At 44.0% G+C, this 22,392-nt stretch overlaps 1 protein-coding gene across 3 annotated transcripts; it reads left to right on the top strand.

Annotated features, from left to right (window-relative positions):
- Nucleotides 1–7,718: 7,718 nt before the first annotated feature.
- Nucleotides 7,719–21,771, top strand: LOC121448088 (cytochrome P450 4A10-like). 3 transcript variants are annotated; one of them, XM_041651757.1, is made up of 13 exons: nucleotides 7,719–7,969; nucleotides 11,913–12,057; nucleotides 12,746–12,790; nucleotides 13,215–13,342; nucleotides 14,225–14,349; nucleotides 14,707–14,861; nucleotides 15,276–15,382; nucleotides 15,467–15,657; nucleotides 15,753–15,886; nucleotides 18,152–18,216; nucleotides 18,360–18,436; nucleotides 20,917–21,090; nucleotides 21,558–21,771. In XM_041651757.1, exons 1-12 carry the CDS (start codon nucleotides 7,781–7,783, stop codon nucleotides 21,083–21,085), a joined length of 1,530 nt encoding a protein of 509 aa, XP_041507691.1. In that variant the 5' UTR covers nucleotides 7,719–7,780; the 3' UTR covers nucleotides 21,086–21,090; nucleotides 21,558–21,771. The 3 variants fall into 3 exon arrangements, with proteins under 3 accessions (XP_041507691.1, XP_041507690.1, XP_041507689.1); XM_041651756.1 differs by having other exon boundaries at nucleotides 21,509–21,771; XM_041651755.1 differs by having other exon boundaries at nucleotides 7,720–7,969; nucleotides 21,520–21,771.
- Nucleotides 21,772–22,392: the final 621 nt, after the last annotated feature.

Below are 22,392 nucleotides of genomic sequence, written 5' to 3'. Positions count from 1 at the left end.
TCGGTTTGCCAGTATTTTGTTGAGGATTTTTGCATCGATGTTCATGAGTGAGATTGGCCTGTAATTCTCCTTCTTGGTTGAGTCTTTGTGTGGTTTTGGTATCAGAGTAACTGTGGCTTAATAAAAGGAATTTTGCAATGACTCTTCTGTTTTTATATTGTGAAATACATTAAGGAGTATAGGTATTAGGTCTTCTTGGAAGTTCTGGTAGAATTCTGCATTGAAACCATCTGGTCCTGGGCTTTTTTTTGGTAGGGAGGTTTTTGATAACAGTTTCTAATTCTTCATGACTAACAGGTCTATTTAGATTGTTCACCTGGTCCTGGTTTAACTTTGGTATATGGTATTTATCTCAAAAAGTGTCCATTTCTTTTACATTTTCCAATTTTGTGGCATATAGGCTTTTGTAGTAAGATCTAATGATTCTCTGAATTTCCTCTGTGTCTGTGGTTATGTCCCCCTTTTCATTTCTGATCTTATTAATTTGCATATTCTCTCTCTGCCGTTTGATTAGTTGGATAGGGGTTTATCAATCTTGTGGATTTTCTCCAGGAACCAGCTTTTTGTTTCATTGATTCTTTGGATTGTTTTCTGGGTTTCTATTTTATTAATTTCAGCCCTCAGTTTGATTATATCCAGTCTTCTACTCCTCCTAGGTGAGTCTGCTTCTTTTTTTCTAGAGCTTTCAGGTGGGCTGTTAAGTCTCCAATGTGTGCTTTCTCTGTTTTCTTTAGGTGGGCACTTAGTGCTATGAACTTTCCTCTTAGGACTGCTTTCATAGTGTTCCATGGGTTTGAGTATGTTGTTTCTTTATTTTCATTGAATTCCAGGAAGACTTTAATTTCTTTCTTTATTTCTTCTTTGATCCAGGTGTGGGTCAGTAGTTGACTGTTCAGATTCCACGAGTTTGTAGGCTTTCTGGGGGTAGCATTGTTGTTGAATTCTAACTTTAATCCATGGTGATCTGATAAGACACAGGTGGTTACTAATATTTTTTTGTAACTGTGGATGTTTGCTTTGTTACTGAGTATGTGGTCAATTTTCGAGAAGGTTCCATGAGCTGCAGAGAAGAAGGTATATTCTTTCCTATTTGGGTGGAATGTTCTATAGATGTCTGTTAAGTCCATTTGATTCATTCCCCCCATAAATTCTCTTATTTCTCTGTTAGGTTTCTGTCTGATTGACCTCTCCATTGGTGAGAGAGGAGTGTTGAAGTCTCCTACTATTAGTGTGTGCAGTTTGATGGCAGCCTTGAGTTTTAGTAATGTTTCTTTTACGTACGTGGGTGCTTTTATATTAGGGGCATAGATATTCAGGATTGAGACTTCATCCTGATGAATTGTTCCTGTTATGAGTATAAAATGTCCCTCTCCATCTCTTCTGATTGATTTAAGTTTGAAGTCAACTTTGTTAGAGATTAGTATGGCCACACGTGCTTGTTTCTTAGGTACATTTGCTTGATAAGCCTTTTCCCAGCTCTTTACTCTGAGTAGGTGCCTGTCTTTGTGGTTGAGGTGTGTTTCTTGTAAACAGCAGAATGTTGGATCCTGTTTTCGTATCCAATCTCTTAGCCTGTGCCTTTTTATAGGTGAGTTGAGTCCATTGACATTAAGTGATATTAATGACCCGTGGTTGTTAACTCCGGTCACTTTTTTAGTAGTAGAGTTTGTGTGTTTCCCTTCTTTGAGTTGTGTTGGTGAAGGGTCTCTAGATGTCTGGGTCATTGTGGTCGTTGTTGGATTCCTTGGTTAGTGATTTTCCTTCTATTACTTTCTGTAAGGCTGGATTTGTGGCTAAATATTGTTTAATTTTTTTTATAACTTTCTGTTATACTTCTCATCCTTTTCTATAATTGCATTTTTTGTATGCTGTTTAAGGATGCCAAAAATTTGTTTTTATCTTGGAAAATTTTATTTTTTCTATTTATAGTGAACGAAAGCTTGGCTGGGTATAGTAGTCTGGGCTTGCATCCATGGTCTCTTAGTTTCTGCAGAACATCTATCCAGGACCTTCTGGCTTTCATGGTTTCCATAGAGAAGTCAGGTGTAAGTGTGATAAGTTTACCTTTATAAGTAACTTGGCCCTTTTCCTTTGCAGCTCGAATATTCTTTTTTTATTCTGTATGCTTTGTGTTTTGATTATTTTATGGCAAGGGGATTTTTTTTTTGATCCAGCCTATTCAGTGTTCTGTATGCTTCTTGAACCTTCATAGGTACATCTTTCTTTAGGTTGGGAAAGTTTTCTTCTATAATTTTATTAAATATATTTTCTGGACCATTGAGCTGCACTTCTTCTCCTTCTTCTACTCCTATTATTCTTAGATTTGGTCTTTTTATTGTGTCCCAGATTTCCTGAATGTTTTGTGATGAGAGTTTGTTGGACTTGCTGTTATCTTTGATCAGTGCGTTTATTTTCTCTATGTTATCTTCAGAATCTGAGATCCTTTCTTCTATCTCTTGTATTCTGCTGGTTATGCTTGTTTCTGTAGTCTCTATGCATTTACCTAGATTTTCCATGACCAGCCGGCCCTCTGTTTGTGTTTTCTTCCTTGTCTCCAATTCAATTTTCAAGTCTTGAACTGTTTCCATTATCTGTTTGATTGTTTTTCCTGGTTTCCTAGGGTATCATTCACTGCTTTATTCAATTCTTCAAACTTTTTGTTATACTTCTCATCCATTTCTATAAGGGCATTTTTTGTATGTTGTTTAAGGACGCCAATCACTTTCATAAAGTCCATTTTTTCTACTTCTTCTTGATTAAGGCGTTCATGTCCTCCTGTTGTGAGGTCGCTGGGTTTTGGTGGTTTCATGTTGTTTTTCAGATTGTTGGGCGAATTCTTGCATTGGCGCCTGCCTGCCCATCTCTTCCTCCGAATGCTCCCCTAAGGACCTTCTTTTACAGGATCAGGTCTCCTTGACCACTGATGTACCTTCCCAGTGATGGCACTCTCCTGTGATGGCTCTTTAGGTGCCCCAGTGATGGCTCTCCTGGTTCCCAGATCAGATCTCCATGTTGGTTGGGTAGCTCATAAACAAAGCGCCTACCTTGCTTGCTGCAGGCAGGCTATTGAAACAAAGGAATTCCTGCCCACCCGGCTGCCCTACAGATTCAATCCCAGTGCCCAGACAGGCTGAGCTGGGTGATGTTATGTGACCAAAGATGGCAGGGAGGCAGAAGTGGGGAGGGTTCTGAATGCACACTGGGTGAGATAGGAAGAGAGAGGCAGTATGCAGGAGTATAGGCCCTGCAAGAAGTAGTTCCTTGTCCCGTGCTACTGCCGTGGGTCAGAAACTCACTCACCCCAGAGATGGTTCTCCTGGTGCCCAGATCAGATCTCCGTGCTGGTTGGGTAGCTCATAAACAAAGTGCCTCGGCAATGGGTTTTTGATCCTACTGCACGTACTGGCTTTGTGGGAGCCTAGGCAGTTTGGATGCTCACCTTACTAAACCTGGATGGAGGTGGGTGGTCCTTGGTCTTTCCACAGGGCAGGGAAACCTGATTGCTCTTCGGGCTGGGGAGGGAGGGGGACTTGATTGGGGGAGGGGGAGAGAAATGGGAGGCGGTGCCAGGGAGGAGGCAGAAATCTTTAATAAATAAATAAATAAATAAGACCAAAAAAAAAAAAGCCAAATTCTGCTGTGTAGTACTCCATTGTGTAAATGTACCACATTTTTCCTATCCATTCTTTGATCAAGGAGCATTTAGGTTGTTTCCAGGATCTGGCTATAACAAACAAAGCTGCTATGAACATAGTTGAGCACATGTTTTTGTGGCTTGATTGAGCAGCCTTTGGATATATACCCAAAAGTGGTATTACTGGGTCTTGAAGAACACAGCAGAAAAAAATAACAACAGTTTGAATTTTGCAGGAGAAGGAATGGAGGTAGAAAACATCATTTTTGAGTGAGGTAACCCAGACACAGAAAGACAATTATCACATGAACTCACTCATAGGTGGTTTTTAAACATAAAGCAAAGAAAGCCAGCCTACAAAACACAATCCCAGAGAACTTAGACAACAATGCGGACACTATGAGAGCCTTACATAGTTATAATCTACATGGTTTTATATTTTTTTAAAAAAATGTTGCAAGATCCCTGTGGCAGTAGGCAGCAGAAATGCTGTAGGTCGCAAATGGTGGTGGCAGGCCATGTGGTGGCAGACAATGGGCCCTAGGAGCAGCCAGTCCCAGGCAGAGACGGCTGCCGGTCCCAGAGCAGTGGCCCAAGCGGTGGTGGCAGGCCATGTGGCAGTAGGCAGCAGGCTCTGAGAACAGCCAATCCCAGGCAGAGATGGCTGCTGGTCCCCGAGCAATGGCTGGTCCCAGGCAGGGAGACACATGGCAGGCGGGCAGAAGATGGAAACATGGATAGACACGACTTGCAGAGTGAGGTTGAATATTTATTCAGGGGGTTATGAAGGGGGAAGGGAGAATGGGGAGAGAGAGAGAGAGAGAGAGAAAAGGAGGAGAAGAGGAGAGACAGAAGGGGGAAGCAGAGAAGTGGGGAGAGAGGCAGAAGCGAAGCTGCCTCTCCAAGAGGAAGATGGAAAATAGAGCCAGCTCAGGCTGGAAGCTGAAGATCAGCCTGCCTCAGTGGATGGGGGAGGGAGTGGGCATGGCTTGTCTCTTAAAGGGACCAGGGACCAAAACCATAACACATGGGAAGTAGAAAGTAGAAAAAGATAAGATCTCCTGAGTAAACTGTGAGCATGGGGACCTTGGGGAGATGGTTGAGGAAGGGGGGGGGGGGAGAGGCAGGGACAGGAGCAGAGGAAAATGTAGAGCTCAATAAATATCAATAAAATAAAATAAATAAATAAAGTCAAATTCAACTATATGCTGTCCACAAAACTTCATAAGATGGTGTGGAAAAATGGAAAGAAACCCACTGGTTCCAGAAAAACAACACAAGACAGGGATGAGGAAGGAAGATCTGAAGTTCATGGTGCTGAAAAGGCACCCATGACCCTGCCTAGCCTGGCTCCCTGGGTCATTATGACAGAAAAATTTTCAGGAAGAGTTAACAATCAGAAAAACATGATGTCAAGGAAAACCAGGTTCATGTTGTCTATTACCCCACAGGAATGAACTCAGACCTAACTGAAGCAGTAGAAATAATAAAACCATAAACATCAATGATTGTTGAGGCCCAAAGGGGCCAAAGGTCAGAGAGTTTGGGACCTGCTTTTAGTTCGTTCAAGGTTAGCCTGCTTCAAACTCAAACAAAGGTCCCACCTAGTTGTAAATCAGAGTTCTGCTCTCGCAAGGCTATTGGCTATTGTCCACAGGTGTGACAAGGTCAGACCTTGTAAAAAAAGGAAAGTAGTTGGTTCCCACCTAAAACAAAAAGTTGAATCTAAGGGACCCAACTAAGTTCCAGTTCCCTTTATGGAAATAACTTGGGATTCCACCAAGGAGTGGTTTGCCTATGGAGAGATTGGTCTAGGGCCTGAGGGATGAATGTACCCCATGACTTTCAATTTGTATGTTAATGCCGTCCTTTTGTTCTACTACTACTTTTTTTTTGTTTATTTTTTGTCTATTTTTTTTTATTGAGAAAAGGAGAAAAAAAAACAAGTTTCCACCTCCTCCCAGCCTCCCATTTCCCTCCCCCTCCTCCCACCCTTCTCCCCCTCCTCCCACCCTTCTCCCCCTCCCCCCACTCCTTTCCCCCTCCCTCTCCAGTCCAAAGAGCCCTCAGGGTTTTCTGCCCTGTGGTAAGTCCTAGGTCCTCCCCCCTCCGTCCATATCTAGGAAGGTGAACATCCAAACTGGCTATGCTCCCACAAAGCCAGCACATTAAGCAGGATCAAAACCCTGTGCCATTGTCCTTGGCGTCTCATCAGCCCTCATTGTTCGCCATGTTCAGAGAGTCCAGTTTTATCCCATGCTTTTTCAGTCACAGTCCAGCTGGCCTTGGTGAGCTCCCATTAGATCAGCTCCACTGTCTCAGTGGGTGGGTGCACCCCTCGTGGTCCCGACTTCTTTGCTCATGTTCTCCCTCCTTCTGCTCCTCATTGGGACCTTGGGAGCTCAGTCCAGTGCTCCAGTGTGGGTCTCTGTCTCTATCTCCATCCATCACCAGATGAAGGTTCTATGGTGATATGCAAGATATTCGTCAGTATTAATATAGGATAGGGTCATTTCAGGTTCCCTATCCTCAGCTGCCCAAGGAACTAACTGGGGACATTGCCTTGGGCTCCTGGGAGCCACTCTAGGTTCAAGTCTCTTGCCAACCCTAAGGTGGCTCCCTTAACTAAGAATTGTGGTTCCATGCTCCCCTGTCCAACCTTCCTTTATCCCAATCCTTCTGTTTCCCCAAGGCCCCCCCTCCTTCCCTTCTAACTTTTCTCTCCCCATCTCCCCTTACCCACATCCCACCCCACCCCCAAGATTCCAATTTTCTCCCTGGTAATTTTGTCTACTTCCCTTAGCCAAGAGGTTGGGTATATTAAGCTGTTGGAAAATAAAACACAGGTGAATTTTCAGTACTCACTGAAATTTCCTCCTGATACTATCCTATATGTTTCTGCGTTTTATTATTTTTGTTCGCGTCTTTGTATTCTTTACTATATTTCTAAATTCTTGCACCTCCACTCTGGAAGAGGGTACTTTTGTCAAGGCTATTTATGGAAAAATGGTGACCATGGAAGATATAATGGCTAACATAGCAAAAAAAAAAACTATGTGTGTGCTCATGCATGTGTGCATGCATGCATTTGTGTGTTGACATGTTCACGGAAAAATCCCCTGAGGTAATGCACAAATTTATCCAGTCAAAAGAACCTGGAGCTGGAAGATCCATCGATTTAGGATGCTCAATCACTTTCACACAGCAGATGAATGGCCCAGAAATGATGGAAGACATTCACCAGAGCCTTTGGCATCACAAGGCATGGACTGCCCATGAGGCCTAGAGGAAGAAGGGCAGCAGTGCCTAGATGCTCTGCAGTCTGAACTAGCCAACCACTCACAATCCACCTAAATTAGTTTCAGAAGAAGCTATGTAGGTGCTGGGTTTGCTGTGGGAACTCAAGGAACTCTCAAGAGCAATAAGTAAAGACACAGAATTAAGACATGAAACCTGGGGAAAGAGGAACTTTATGGAGACCTCAAGTCATATACTATTTCAGCAGATATTTTTATACGAGAACTTTGTTTTCTATTTATTTATTGTTTTTATTGCTCTATACATTTTCTCTGTTTGCCCCTTCCTCACTTCTCCCCTTCTATCACTCCCTTGATCCCCATCCTCGCAATTTACTCAGGAGATCTTGTCTTTTTCTCCTTCCAATATAGATCCATGTATGTCTTTCTTGGGGTCCTCTTTGGGCAACTAATTTTTATTTTTTAAATAAAGATTTAGATGAAAAAATTAAAAAATAAATGGATAAATATTGAAGAAAATGATAATTACTGTGCCTACCTAATATGTACAGTATCCATATGTTGAAATATCAGACTGTACCTTATTAATGTATACAGAAAGATGCAGTGAAAAAAATAAAATAGAGAACAAATAAATGATTTGACTAACACAAAGAGAAGAAAGTGGGCACAGGTCTGGCCCTTAGCCACCAGCAACTGACAAATCATTTCTCTGCCTCTCAAGGTAAATCATTCACCTTAACTGACCAACTGCACTGTGAGAGCAACCTCTGTCTGCCTTAACCTTTCTCCCTCCCACTGATAAACAGGCAGTACTTAAAGGATTTATAGAGGAAGTAGAAGGATTCATAAGAGTGAGGGCACTCTGTGACACAGGACTGACTACACCATGAGTATCTCTGCTCAGAGCCCCACCAGATTTGCAGGCAGCATCTCTGCCTTCCTGCAAGTGGCCTCCGTGCTCGGCTTGCTTCTGCTGCTGCTCAAAGCGGTCCACTTCTACCTGCGCAGGCAATGGCTACTCAAGGCTTTCCAGCAGTTCCCATCTCTACCCTTTCACTGGTTCTTTGGACACAAGGTATGAAAAGGGAAGGGTGGGAGGAAGACCAGGGAGGATGGAGGTACAGAGAGGATGTAGGTGCAGGGAGGATGGCGGTGCAGTGAGTATGGTGATGCAGAGAGGGTGGAGGTACAGGGAGGATGGAGGTACAGGGAGGATGGAGGTACAGGGAGGATGGAGGTACAGGGAGGATGGAGGTACAGGGAGGATGGAGGTACAGGGAGGATGGAGGTACAGGGAGGATGGAGGTACAGGGAGGATGGAGGTACAGGGAGGATGGAGATCTCACACACTAGCCATCAAATTGACAGGACAAAACCTTCTGTATAAGAAGTCCAAGTACTTCATACAGAGCTCAGGTTGAGATACATTCCAGAATTAGTGTGGTTCAACCTGTCTGTCTCTAGCCATCTCTGTACTGAGAGCCCTGCACATGAAGGCTGTGTTTGAGCCTACCTAGTCTCTTCTTCTTCAACACCCTCTGCTGTTCTCAAACACATTCTAGGAGGTTCCTTGCATAGTCGTTCACGGTTATTCTCTCCCAGCTCAGGGCTTGCTGGGAACACAGAAGTCAGTGAGATGGAAGCCTGGTCCTGTGGGGTTCTTGGTGTGGCAATGGCACCATCTCAGGAGCTGTCAGGCAGGGAAGAGTTCACACTGCTGGGATGAGTGGGTAGCTGATCCAGATGATTCCCCACCACCACAAGGGAATTTTCAGGATGGATGGATTATGACAAAAATCCTGAATCATGGAACAGAAAGGAGTAAGGCTGTGTAATTTCCTCACATGAGGGCACTGATGTCAGAATTTCCTCGGGGTCTGTTTAGTTCTCTATTCTCCTTCCACACACCCTGTGCTGTTATCTATTTGGACAAACACACCACAGTGCTCAGGTGAAGACCCGGGCACATGTGTCTAAGATCTCTCAGGAAGGAGATGGTGCAGCACCCTGTGTATTATGAATGGAAGGTATCAACTCCTTGCACTGCAACACAGGAAATATGTCCCAGAGCCAAGTAGGAGGATACATGAAGAAGCATTCAACAAAGGATTGTGCAATAGAAGCCTTAGAAGAACGCTGGGATGTGGTACTTGCATCCAGAGCTGAGGATCCACCCAACAGCACTGTCAACCAGCTCAGGACCGATCCCCAATGTAGTGTATCCTCTGAGTGATAGCACAGATAGTCCATCAAACTGTTTCAAATCCTGGCTGCATCTGTAGAACTATGTTCCTGTGCTTGTTCTGTTCTTGTCTCCAGCCAAAAACCTAACTAGAGTCCTACCTATAACAGGAGGACAGGGCTGCTTGTCATCCTGGCCTCCTGGCTATCTTTTTTTTTTTCTGGATCTAAAGTCAATTTATTTTTAATCATGAATATTTTTTTTGTAATTTTTTTTATTGAGAAAAGGAGAAGGAAAAAAAAACAAGTTTCCACCTCCTCCCAGCCTCCCATTTCCCTCCCCCTCCTCCCACCCTTCTCCCCCTCCCCCCACTCCTTTCCCCCTCCCTCTCCAGTCCAAAGAGCCCTCAGGGTTTTCTGCCCTGTGGTAAGTCCTAGGTCCTCCCCCCTCCGTCCATATCTAGGAAGGTGAACATCCAAACTGGCTATGCTCCCACAAAGCCAGCACATTAAGCAGGATCAAAACCCCGTGCCATTGTCCTTGGCGTCTCATCAGCCCTCATTGTTCGCCATGTTCAGAGAGTCCAGTTTTATCCCATGCTTTTTCAGTCACAGTCCAGCTGGCCTTGGTGAGCTCCCATTAGATCAGCTCCACTGTCTCAGTGGGTGGGTGCACCCCTCGTGGTCCCGACTTCTTTGCTCATGTTCTCCCTCCTTCTGCTCCTCATTGGGACCTTGGGAGCTCAGTCCAGTGCTCCAGTGTGGGTCTCTGTCTCTATCTCCATCCATCGCCAGATGAAGGTTCTATGTGTAGTAATAGGGACGGCGGGGCTGCATCCCCAGCACCCGGCCGCCCCTACAGCTAGCTTTACCCAAAATAATTACACAGACACTGTATTCTTTTAAGCACTGCTTGGCCCTTTAGCTCTAGCACTTACAGGCTAATTCTCACATCCCGATCAACCCATCTCTAATAATCTGTGAGAACCGGTCTTACCGGGAAGATTCTAGCCTAGTCCATCCTGGGTCGGAGCTTCATCCCGGGAGCGGGGCATGGCGTCTCTGAGGCGTCTGCTCCCCTCCCGGGATGAAGCTCCGACCCAGGATGGACTAGGCTGGAATCTCCCCGGTAAGCGCACCTTGGGGTGCTACATACAGATGATTAGAGGTGGGCTAAATTAATATGTGAGAATTAGCCTAGAAGAGAATGGGCCAGGCAGTGTTTGGAGGAATACAGTGTCCGTGTAATTATTTCGGGGCATAAGCTAGCTGGGCAGGCGGCCGGGGTGTCCCACCGCCGCCCTTATTACTTCAGATCGGGATGTGAGAATTAGCCTGTAAGTGCTAGAGCTAAAGGGCCAAGCAGTGCTTAAAAGAATACAGTGTCTGTGTAATTATTTTGGGTAAAGCTAGCTGTAGGGGCGGCCGGGTGCTGGGGATGCAGCCCCGCCGTCCCTATTACTACATCTATGGTGATATGCAAGATATTCGTCAGTATTGCTCTAGGATAGGGTCATTTCAGGTTCCCTATCCTCAGCTGCCCAAGGAACTAACTGGGGAACACCTGGGAGCCCCTCTAGGGTCAGGTCTCTTGCCAACCCTAAAGTGGCTCCCTTAACTAAGAATTGTGGTTCCGTGCTCCCCTGTCCAACCTTCCTTTATCCCAATCCTCCTGTTTCCCCAAGGCCCCCCCTCCTTCCCTTCTAACTTTTCTCTCCCCATCTCCCCTTATCCCCATCCCACCCCACCCCCAAGATCCCAATTTTCTCCCCGGCAATTTTGTCTACTTCCCTTAGCCAAGAGGATAACTATATGTTTTTCCTTGGGTTCACCTTCTTACTTAGCTTCTTTAGATTCACCTATTGTAGACTCCGTGGCCCTTATTTATGGCTAGAAACCAATTATGAGTGAGTACATCCCATGTTCATCTTTTTGGGTCTGGGATACCTCACTCAGGATAGTGTTTTCTATTTCCATCCATTTGCATGCAAAATTCGAGAAGTCATTGTTTTTTACCGCAGCGTAGTACTCTAATGTGTATATATTCCATACTTTCTTCATCCATTCTTCCATTGAAGGGCATCTAGGTTGTTTCCAGGTTCTGGCTATTACAAATAATACTGCTATGAACATAGTTGAACAAATGCTTTTGTCATATGATAGGGCATCTCTTGGGTATATTCCCAAGAGACACAAAGGCAACCTAATGACTGGGAGAAGATCTTCACCAACCCCACAACAGACAAAGGTCTGATCTCCAAAATATATAGAGAACTCAAGAAACTAGACTTTAAAATGCTAATCAACCCAATTAAAAAATGGGGCACTGAACTGAACAGAGATTCTCAACAGAAGAAGTTCAAATGGCCAAAAGACACTTAAGGTCGTGCTCAACTTCCTTAGCAATCAGGGAACTGCAAATCAAAACAACTTTGAGATATCATCTTAACCTGTCAGAATGGCTATACCTTCTGGCTATCTTAAACCCAAAATAATAACACAGAAACTGTATTCATTTAAACACTGCCTGGCCCATTAGCTCTAACTTCTTATTGGCTAATTCTTACATCTTAATTTAATCCATTTCTATTAATCTGTGTATCGCCATATGACTGGGTTACTGGCAAGATTCTAACCAGCGTCCATCTTAGGCAGGAGATCCATGGCATCTGCCACTCTGCCCTTCCCAGCATTCAGTTCTATCTACTCCGACTACCTAAGTTCTATGCTATCAACTAGGTCAAGGCAGTTTTTATAGTCATTATCCAATGAAAGCAACACACAAACTGAAGGAAATCCTACACCAGAGACCCACCTCTTTATTTTTCCCTCAACAGCAGTTCGAGGGTGATCAGGAGCTACAGGTGATTATGAAGACTGTGGAGAACTTCCCAAGTGCCTTTCCTCGCTGGCTCTGGGGGAGCCAGGCTTATCTTACTGTCTATGACCCTGACTACATGAAGGTGATTCTGGGCCGGTCAGGTGAGCATATATCATTCTGACGAAATTTGTGCCATTCTCTTTGTAACTAGTCCATGGCTGTCGAATTCCACAAAACTGTGGCATCATGCCACTGCCCTACATACTCTACCTTCCATCCTCCCAGACAACAACCCAGAATGTGGTCAACAGGACTCAGAACTTAAATTTCCAGCCTTTAGCCAAAAGTCTTTATCTTTCTTTGCTATTTAACCAAATTATAATCAAATAATTTGCTATTTAATCAAAGATGATAAGTCATATAAATTGTTCCAGAACTGAAAAATACACCTCAAAAGCATTATGGTTTGAGTTTGAAATCTCAATTATTACCTGCCTAGAGTTACTGGATAACTAACTCATGATCTACTGTCACACACACACACACACACACACACACACACACACACACACACCCCGTAGTCACACCTGTTCTTTTCTTTGAGTATGGGCACATGGCCTGCTCCTCACCAATACACCATCCGTGCTCCGGAGGAGTTCAGTTAGTTCTAGATGAATCCTGCCTTCCTAAGCCTGACTGTCAGGACAAAGCTAGAAGGAGAAAGAGGAAATGGACAGTGACACAGGACAGTCTGCCAACAGACAGCTCTTAAAAGATCGCAGATCCGTGCCTTCCACCACAGCTGCCTCAGAGCTGCCTGACTTATCCCATTTCTTGTTTCTGTTTCAGATCCAAAGGCACATGGAGCATACAGATTGCTGGCTCCTTGGATTGGTATGTGTGTCTGCATGGAGAATGTGGTCTGGCCCCAGTTAGAGCATCCAAGATCTGTGACTCTGTTTCACAGAGAACAAAATGGACAGGCTACCAGTGCCTTGATCTAGCCCTCCTCTCCCTGGCCCAAGTGAAGTAGAAACTAGACTTCTGACCCTTCACTGTTCCAAACAGTCCTAACTAATCATTCATACTGCTACCTCCCCCATCCCAAAATTCTTTTGCGAATTTTATCTCACAGATGTAATCACACAGTCTGTATACCAGTCCCTCAAGCTATAAATTTCAGTTTCTGGACTCTACCATTCTTAGCTCTCATCATCAGTTCCACTCCACACAGCCCTCTACCCCCAATACACACACAGTTTATCTAATGGGCTCTCTGATTCCATCTCTCTCACACACACACCCATCTCTGGCCCAGGCTATGGTTTGCTCTTGCTGAATGGACAGCCGTGGTTCCAGCACCGGCGCATGCTGACCCCAGCCTTCCACTATGACATTCTGAAGCCCTACGTGAAAACCATGGCTGACTCTGTCCTGTTGATGCTTGTGAGTTCATTTGATTTTCTTTTCCTCTACTCCCCTCAGCCCTGCTGTGCATTCTACATCAGCACCTGCTTCTGCTAGTACTAAAACAGTTGCTTCTTCTACTCCTCCTCCTTCTCCTTTTCCTCTTCCTCCTCCTATTATTCCTCACACTCCCCTCTCTCATCTTTCTCTCTCTCAATCTCTTTCTCTCTCTCTGAGTCTCTCTTCACCTACTCAGAGTGTACACCAACAAGCTCCACATGCATGTTCTAGTATAAATACAGGTTCTTGCAACATAGGTAGAACAGACATAGTCCAGGTACCAGAATATGGCCATACTTTGCCCAAGGCAAAGAGCATCATGCTAGATAGAGACTCCAGTTACCTTTTCACATCCTCAAGAACGTGAAGAACGTGTAGTTCAGAGGAACTTCCTAGAACGATACCGAGCCAGTGTTTCTCTGTGTCTCAGTACCTCTGCATGAACTTGAGTGATAGCTCAGGGAAATGGACATCAGACTCACACTTACATAGCCAAACATGCCATACCACAAACTTTCAACCAGAATCTGGATTCTGACTCAGTTGTTCTCCACAAGATTTTGATGAATACATAGTAACTGAAGTCACACGCAGCCCCTTTAAAAGGGCTAATAGTGGCTTCCTAGGCTTTTTTATGCTCAATACACGGAAGTCCTGTCATTGTCTCAGGATGGGTCAGCTCTCCATAAATGGACATATCATCTTTACCCCGAAAACAGCATCATTTGTCAGATAAAACATCTTTATGTTATCTAAATTTAAAGACATAGAGAACACATATCTGAAAATATATGGAAATTATACAGTATATGAGCACAAGTCTTCTGTGGATATTAGGTCAATGTTTCCCTCCCACTGCAGGACAAATGGGAACAGCTGGCTGCACAGGACTCCTCTATAGAGATCTTTCAACACATCTCCTTGATGACCCTTGACACCATCATGAAGTGTGCCTTCAACCACAAGGGTAGTGTCCAGGTAGATGGGTGAGTTACAACCATTGAACTACATGGCCTTTGGTCTCACCTACTGAGATGACCTTATCTGTCATGCAGGAGGTGAGGCAGCATGTATACTTGCTTCCACAAAAAAATCAAGAGTCTGTGCCCATTTCAGATCAATTCCTGACACACTCCAACCCTGACCCAACCACAGATCACTGAGGTGGATGCCTACATATTCATGCCACCTTCTGTAGTCTTGATTACAAGGGTTATAAAGCAGAATTAATGTGTGCACCAATGCCATCTATCTCAACCATACAGGATATCTCTTCTCAGAGTCCATCTATCTGCAGGTCAGACCTCTTCACAGTCTAATTTATTCTGTATCCATTTCCTCAGAAATTACAAGACCTACATCCAGGCCATTGCAGACCTGAACAAACTATTTTATTCTCGTGTGAGAAACATCTTTCATCAGAATGACACCATCTACAGTCTGTCCTCCAATGGCCGCTTGGCCGACCGTGCCTGTCAACTTGCCCACGATCATACAGGTTCAGTCTGTAGCTCTTGTCTCCCCTCGTTTCCCAGGACTAGCGCAAAGGGGCTGTTGAAGACTTCTGAGGCAGATCTAGGTCCTTCTGTGCCCCTATAGTGCCTGGGTCACACACATGGAGATATTCTTAAACTGGAAATGTTTTAGTTGGGATGTCAAAATTCCAGGGACTGTGCATGTGTAATCATACTGGTAAAGGTGAGATCCAACTCAGCATCTCAAGAAGAGTTTTATTAGCCCATAGTCCTGAGACGAGATCTTGTCTGCATCAGATGGTACTGGTCTTCTAAACCTGCCCACTCTTTACTTGCTGATCCATGCATAGCACATAGCTTTAGGCAAGGAGACACATGGTGCTACATGGGCTTACTGTAGCTCTAGGGTCTATGTGATAACCCATGTTCTGGAACAGATGGAGTGATCAAGATGAGAAAGAATCAGCTGCAGGATGAGGGAGAGCTGGAGAAGGTCAAGAAGAAGAGACGTTTGGATTTTCTGGACATCCTCTTGTTTGCCAGAGTGAGTGTGTATCACAGAGAGTCTGCCTGGGAGCACACAGCAAGGAACAAGCACAGCTCTGATGACACCTGTTGCCTCCCTCAGAAGGAGAATGGGGATAGCTTGTCTGACAAGGACATCCGTGCTGAGGTGGACACATTCATGTTCGAGGGCCATGACACCACAGCCAGCGGACTCTCCTGGATCTTCTATGCTCTGGCCACACACCCTGAACACCAACAGAGATGCAGGGAAGAAGTTCAGAGCCTCCTGGGGGATGGATCCTCCATCACTTGGTAAGAATTCAAAAAATGGAAGAATCCTGTTCTTTGGGTAGGGAGGAGCCACTGGTCTCCAGTCTATCTGAACATCAGGATGGACCTTGTTTCAGGGATCACCTGGACCAGATGCCCTATACCACCATGTGCATCAAGGAGGCCATGAGGCTCTACCCACCTGTACCAGGTGTGAGTCGAGAGCTCAACACACCTGTCACCTTCCCTGATGGGCGCTCTCTACCCAAAGGTATGAGTTTCCAATGTCTGTTCACCTAAACTCATTCCAGAGGTAAGAGAGGATCAGAAGTCTGTGTGTTTCAACAGTCCTGAATCCTGCTTGGTGTCCATTTCCTTTGATTAGATAAGTTCCTCTTACTCATAAAGTATATTTTCTAATGTGGGACATAAGCATAAATGATCTCCTATAAAGTTAAGTGATCTCCAATTCTGCTGCTTTGCATGAATAATTGTAAGCATTGATTATTTATCAGATATCACTCCTTTTGAATCCACGTCCTTATCATGATGCATCCATTCCAGTTTGGGAACACTGATATTCTTTGATTCTTATACTCTAGACTCATTCCAGATGACAACAACACTATGTAATTTCATAGTCAATTTTATCCCTCATATGTCCTCACTGTCACATGTGTGTGCTTTCATGTTGCAGCTGGGAACACACGTGCGAGTTTGCACGTACAAGTGGAAACCAAAGGTCATTTATTTCATTCTTCACAGACCATTCACCTTGATATTTTTGAGGTCAGAAGGTTTCTCTGATGGAGGAAGGTCATTGGTTAAGTAAAAAGAAACTGCTTGGCCCTCATTGGTTAGAAGATAGGTGGGAGGAGTAAACAGAACAGAACGCTGGGAGGAAGAGGAAGTGAGCTCAGACTCCACAGCTCTCCTCTCAGGAGCAGATGCCTCAGAGGGACGCCATGCTCCCAGCTCCCAGGCAAATGCAAGCAATGAAGCTCCGACCCAGGATGGACATAGGCTAGAATCTTCCTGGTAAGCGCACCTAGGGGCGCTACACAGATGATTAGAAATGGGCTAAATTAATATGTGAGAATTAGCCTAGAAGAGGCTAGATAGAAATGGGTCAAGCAGTGATTAAAAGAATACAGTGTCCGTGTAATTATTTCGGGGCATAAGCTAGCCGGGCAGGTGGCCAGGGTGCTGGGAACGCAGCCCCGCTGCTCTTATTACTACATCTCTCCCTGATCTATAACTCACCTATTAGGCTAGGCTGGATGTCCAGTGGGTGCCGGTCCCCACCTCACCAGCATTCAAGGACAAATATGCGCCACTACACACAGCTTTTCATATGGTTTCTGCAAATCAAATATAGGTCCCCATGCTTGGACAACACACACTTTTCCAGTTTATCTGACTCCCCATCCCAAATGCACATCTTTTATCATCCTCTGTAAATGATACAATTTGCAGAAATTTTATCTATAAAGAATGGCTATTTATATGTTTATATAAATATTTATGTATAAATCAATATACAATGTAGCTACAGACCCTTCTAAGGCAATTGGTGGCTCTCTATCATCTAATGGTAAGACCATATTGCTGAACACACAACTTACTTATGTCATCAAGCACAGAGAAAATGACCTGGTGCCCAACTAGCAACTGTAATTCTTAAATCAAATATTGAATAGAGTTTTCCTTCAGTCTTTTTTCACTGATTGTTCTGCGTTTATACATGCACAGAACAGACAAATAAACAAATACACATAATTACTCAATCCTTGGAAAATTCTTCTCAAAGAAACCTTTGAATATGGTATTTTGACTTTATCTCTCAAATGTTATTTGCCGGGATATACCAAAAAAATAAAGAATCAGACAGAGGCTAGGGATATGTTTTTCTCCCGGGTCAAAGCAAAAGAAGAAGATGCCATATGTCATATATGGTTCAGTTCCTGAGAAGCACTCAGGTTGATGGCAGAGATGAACTGATGACCATATACTAGACCAACCCTTTGCAATGTCAGGAGATCACCCTTTGTCTCACACCTCATTCTCTCACAATCTTATTTAGACCACGTGCCACTTTGCTGATGAGCTATAACCCCTCTCTGAAACATTATAAACTCACCTGAAAAGCCACACTAAAACAACGGGGGAACCATATTGGGGACTGAATTCTTGGGCATCTTTGCAGAAATCTTTCATTAACTCACCTGAAAAGCCACACTAAAACAAAGGGGGAACCATATTGGGTATCTTTGCAGAAATCCTTCATCAAATATAAATTCTAAACTGATTCTCTCCCAAAACACAGGTTCATATCTTTCTTCCTTCTCTTTTTTAACTCCATTTGTATACTCCTCATTTGTACCTCAAGTTCATTTCCAGGTCACCCACATCTACCCATAGTGATGATGCTTATTAGCAAGACCTTTTGTGCAGGCGTGTCCCCTACTGCCTCGGGAACCAAGGTTGACATTCTGGGTATAACCCACCATCTCCCCTATTCCTTTCTGCCCCACAGGTATCCCAGTCATCCTCTCCATTTATGCACTGCACCACAACCCAAAGTTGTGGCCAAACCCAGAGGTAGGAGATTCTACAGGTGGGTCGGGGGGAGATCCCTCTTGACCAAAACCTGCTGTTCCCACCTCTAACATCTTCTCCCCTGGTGGGATGAAGGCAGAAGTTTCACTTCTACTTGCCCTGACAAACGTGCCTTCTCTCTGCAGGTGTTTGACCCTTCCAGGTTTGCACCAGATTCTCCCCGACACAGCCATTCATTCCTGCCCTTCTCAGGAGGAGCAAGGTGAGGCATCCTGTGTATATTGATAGAATTCACTCTGCAAGGTATTTGCAGCATATCTTAACGTTTTTGACCTCATGCATAATGACATCTCCAGGTGTATTCTATTGGTGGATATGGGGAAAAAGATTCTTGAAAAGGTGTCAGTATGCATAAGGAGGGTAGCATTGCAGGAGACACTGTGAAGACCTTGACCCATTGCACTTCCCATTAGCCAGCCAAATTTTTCTGTCAGTTGATGACACAGACTTGCAAATGTTATCATATGTTAGGAGCAAGACTGTAATTTGATGTTTTTATCCTATGATTTTAACTTCAGCATCCAGATTTTCAAGTTTCAGGGTTCTTATGTGTCATGCTTTTTTCCATACCTCAGTCAGGCCAAGCATCCTTCCTGAGAATCACTGTGGAAAGTGATAACTTTGCTTGGATGTCAGCCCTGAACAACTGTCCAGTCAGAGACTTGAAGTGTTACAAAAAGTCTTTTATGGAAAAGTTTATTCCACGTCCATGGCTTCCACCTGTGCAGTCTCTTCTACTCAATCAGAGAATCAGTGCCAATGTGCACATTCCTCTTGTAATTGCCCAAATTGTTCAAACTTTGACAGATAATATATATACCTTAAAGTCACACTTTGTGACTGTGTGATCTGTCTGCAGACAAAAAGCATTAAAGTGGAGGGAAATAAAATGTTTCTGATAAAACCCTCTGTTTTATATAAAGCACATAAGATTATTAAGATTACTGGTGAGTGAAATATAAAACACTCTTGAAATAGTTACTGAACCAGTTGAAGGCTTTCCGATGGCTTCTAGTAAAACTTCAAGTCTCCCATGGGACCTGACTCACTGTTAGCTTTTATAAAATTTCTTATTTTTTTTTATCTATTTTTATTAAGCTCTGCATTTTTCTCTGCTTCTCTCCCTGCCTCTTCCCTCCCCCTTTCAACCCTCCCCCAAGGTCCTCATACTCCCAATTTACTCAGGAGATCTTGTCTTTTTCTACATCCCATGTTAGCTTTAAAAGACAAAGCAGAAGCAAGTTTTTCTGAGCCTGTACTTCATAGGCTCAGAATTCATGAATTCTTCAGGCGGCAAATCAGATTTCACAGAGCAGGCTACAAGCCAGTTGTTCTTCCAACATAGGCTGTCTAGCATTGATGTACTTGAGGTTGAATGTTCCCCCTGCAACTCACAGCAAATCATATCACTGACGCTAGAAGACAGAGAGTCTTGGGTAACTCAGCTTAAGTTGTAATGAAGCATGTTGCTGCTGGCGTTTTCTGAGACAGGCTCAGGCTTGCCTGGAGTTCATGATCCCCCGGGCCTCAAAAAGTACAGGTCACTACACGTTACTTTGGTCATATTCTTTGTAATTTCCATTGTATTTAATTCCATTTTTATTCCTTAAATTCAAGTGAATGACATTTTGAAGTCAAATAAAAATGATTATTTTAAATGTAAAATAAATTACTAAAGCATTCTTATGTGCCAGGTTCTATATTAGATAAAAACATGAGAATGAATGATATTCTCCTACCCCTTCCTCCAACTCAAAACGTTATTCCACAAAGACAAATATATCTGTAGTCAAAATAAGTTCTTCCTCAATTTTTTCATTTATTCATTGAGCAGTTTGAGAAATGTGGTGTTTCTAACATCATCCCATGCCCTGACTGTGGCATGTCATTAAACATAACACTGATGGGGCCATGGATGCCCCAGAAGTACACGGAGAGTCACAAAGAAATGAGAGGAGCTGCTCATTGACCTGAGCTTTGGTGCTATGCAGCTTGAGGGGGAGGAGACATTGTCAACACATCAGCAACTTGATCCGAAGTAGGAAGTGTGATGGCAGAAAATAGATGAGGGCACCAGCCAGTCAAGGGTGTGGCTGCAGCTAGGCATCTGAATATAGTCCTGCCTGATAGAGGTACAGAGGATCATTGCGGAGGTGGAGTCAGGGAGACCAGGGAAGTCCAGGAAAGAAAACTGAAGCAGGAACAAGGGACATTTCTGAAGTACAGTTAGATGGTTACAGATGCTGATGAAGGAGGCAGAGGTACCCTAAGTAGGAGCCAGATGGGACAGCAGATTGAAGATCTCCAACACAGTCCTCCTTAGAAACTTTGCTACTGAAATCTGACTGCACTCCTTGGAAATCATGCCCGAGATCCACCTGGCTGGAATAAACTAAGCAGTGATTAACTTCATAAAGAACTCAGAAGTTTGAGCTTAGAATACTGGCCTAACAGACTTCATAACTCTAAAAGAACAGACTTCAAAGTAACCCTGAAATATATAGAGGCTGAACCAAAAGTCAGGAGAGCCACAGCCTGGGGAAGATGTAGGCATGACCTGACATGACAGAGGTTAGACGGGATCTGTAAAGATAGCCCCTGAATGCTGTTCTGGGCTATTTCAGGGACCTCTCCCTGCTCAGGTCAGAGGTCATTGAATTTCATTGTTTCTTTCTGACCCAGGAACTGCATTGGGAAACAATTTGCTATGAATGAGCTGAAGGTGGTTGTGGCCCTGACCCTGCTCCGCTTTGAGCTGCTGCCAGATCCCACCAGGGTGCCCATCCCCTTACTGCAAATTGTGTTAAAACCTAAGAATGGGATCTACCTGCATCTCAAGAAGATCCACTAAACCTGGTAGGGACAAGGACAGACTCTATGAGCATGCTGCCTGACATCCCATCTTCATGTCATCTGTTCCCGTCACCATCTGGCTTTCTATCTGCTCAGCTTTCTCTCCGGTTTGCTCCCATGCTTCCTGATTCCTCTCTGTCTCTGTCTCTGTCTCTCTCTGTCTCTGTCTGTCTGTCTGTCTCGCTGTCTGTCTTGCTGTCTGTCTCGCTGTCTGTCTGTCTGTTTATCTCTCTCTCCTTCCTCTAGATTCCCTATTTGTCTTTCGGTCTAATACTACCCACATCTGCTCCATATCTTCTCTCTCCTCCAGCCTCCTCTCTTAGCCTCTTATCTTCCTGTCATCTTATTTTTTCCCTACATAACTTCCTCATTGCACAATTAATCAACTGTCACAACATTGGTGGTATAAAATAATTGAAAGTTATCTTACAGCTCTGGATCTCAGAAACTGGAATGGGTGTCCCTTACAGAAAACCAAGTTGTTAGTATGAAGAACCTTCTTCTGGAGAGTTCTACGGAGACTTGTCTTTCTCTTCTTTCCAGTATAAACCATCATTCCTCAGCACTGGACTCTCACCCTGCTTGAAAGACAGCATCCTCTGAATCCCTCTCCTTTAATTTTCTTCCCTTTTATAAAGACTCTTGTGATATAATCAAGCCCACTAATAAAATCCAAGACAAATATTCCAGCTTTATATGTTTTTCTCAGTCCAACAAGTAAAGCCCTTTTGGATCATGAGAAAACATTCATGGGTTCCAAACTTAAGGTTTGAACATCATTGTGAAGCCTGGCATAGTCTTTACATGACTGTCATCTGGTCGCTTTGTCTACATCTGTCCTGAATAGTCTCTCTCTACCTGACTGTCCTTCACACAAGTTTCTCCATCTTTTCTTTTCTGAACAATAATGTTCCCAGTGTCACACACAGTGTTTGTCATGAACCCATGTTCAAACTGCTCCCGGATCAGAATCCATGATGCCATGGACAGATTTCCCTGGTAGGCCATGTCCTTCTTCTTACAAAGACTTCTCCTGAAGCCACTGTCTATAACCAGGACTTCCTTCCTAGTTCCTAACCTTCCAGTTTGCTGGGCTAGTGCAGAGTGGTTCTGAGGAAGGGTAGAAGAGTTCATACAGGATACTCAGTACCTGACCAAGGAGAGATCTGGGCAGGAACATACCCAAAGGTGTCCTGCACAGAACTTTCAAGTAATCCAGAAAGTCTCATGCTGGCCATTCTGAAAGAACAAAGGAAACTGAGAGCACAGAACAGAATGCTGGGTACCCAGCCAATGACACGCACT

The sequence above is a fragment of the Microtus oregoni genome, unplaced genomic scaffold (genome assembly GCF_018167655.1).
Source record: "Microtus oregoni isolate MIOR12 unplaced genomic scaffold, Mior012 000005F_ref0000423, whole genome shotgun sequence".
Lineage (NCBI taxonomy): Eukaryota > Metazoa > Chordata > Mammalia > Rodentia > Cricetidae > Microtus > Microtus oregoni.
This window is presented reverse-complemented; position numbering and strand designations above follow the sequence as displayed.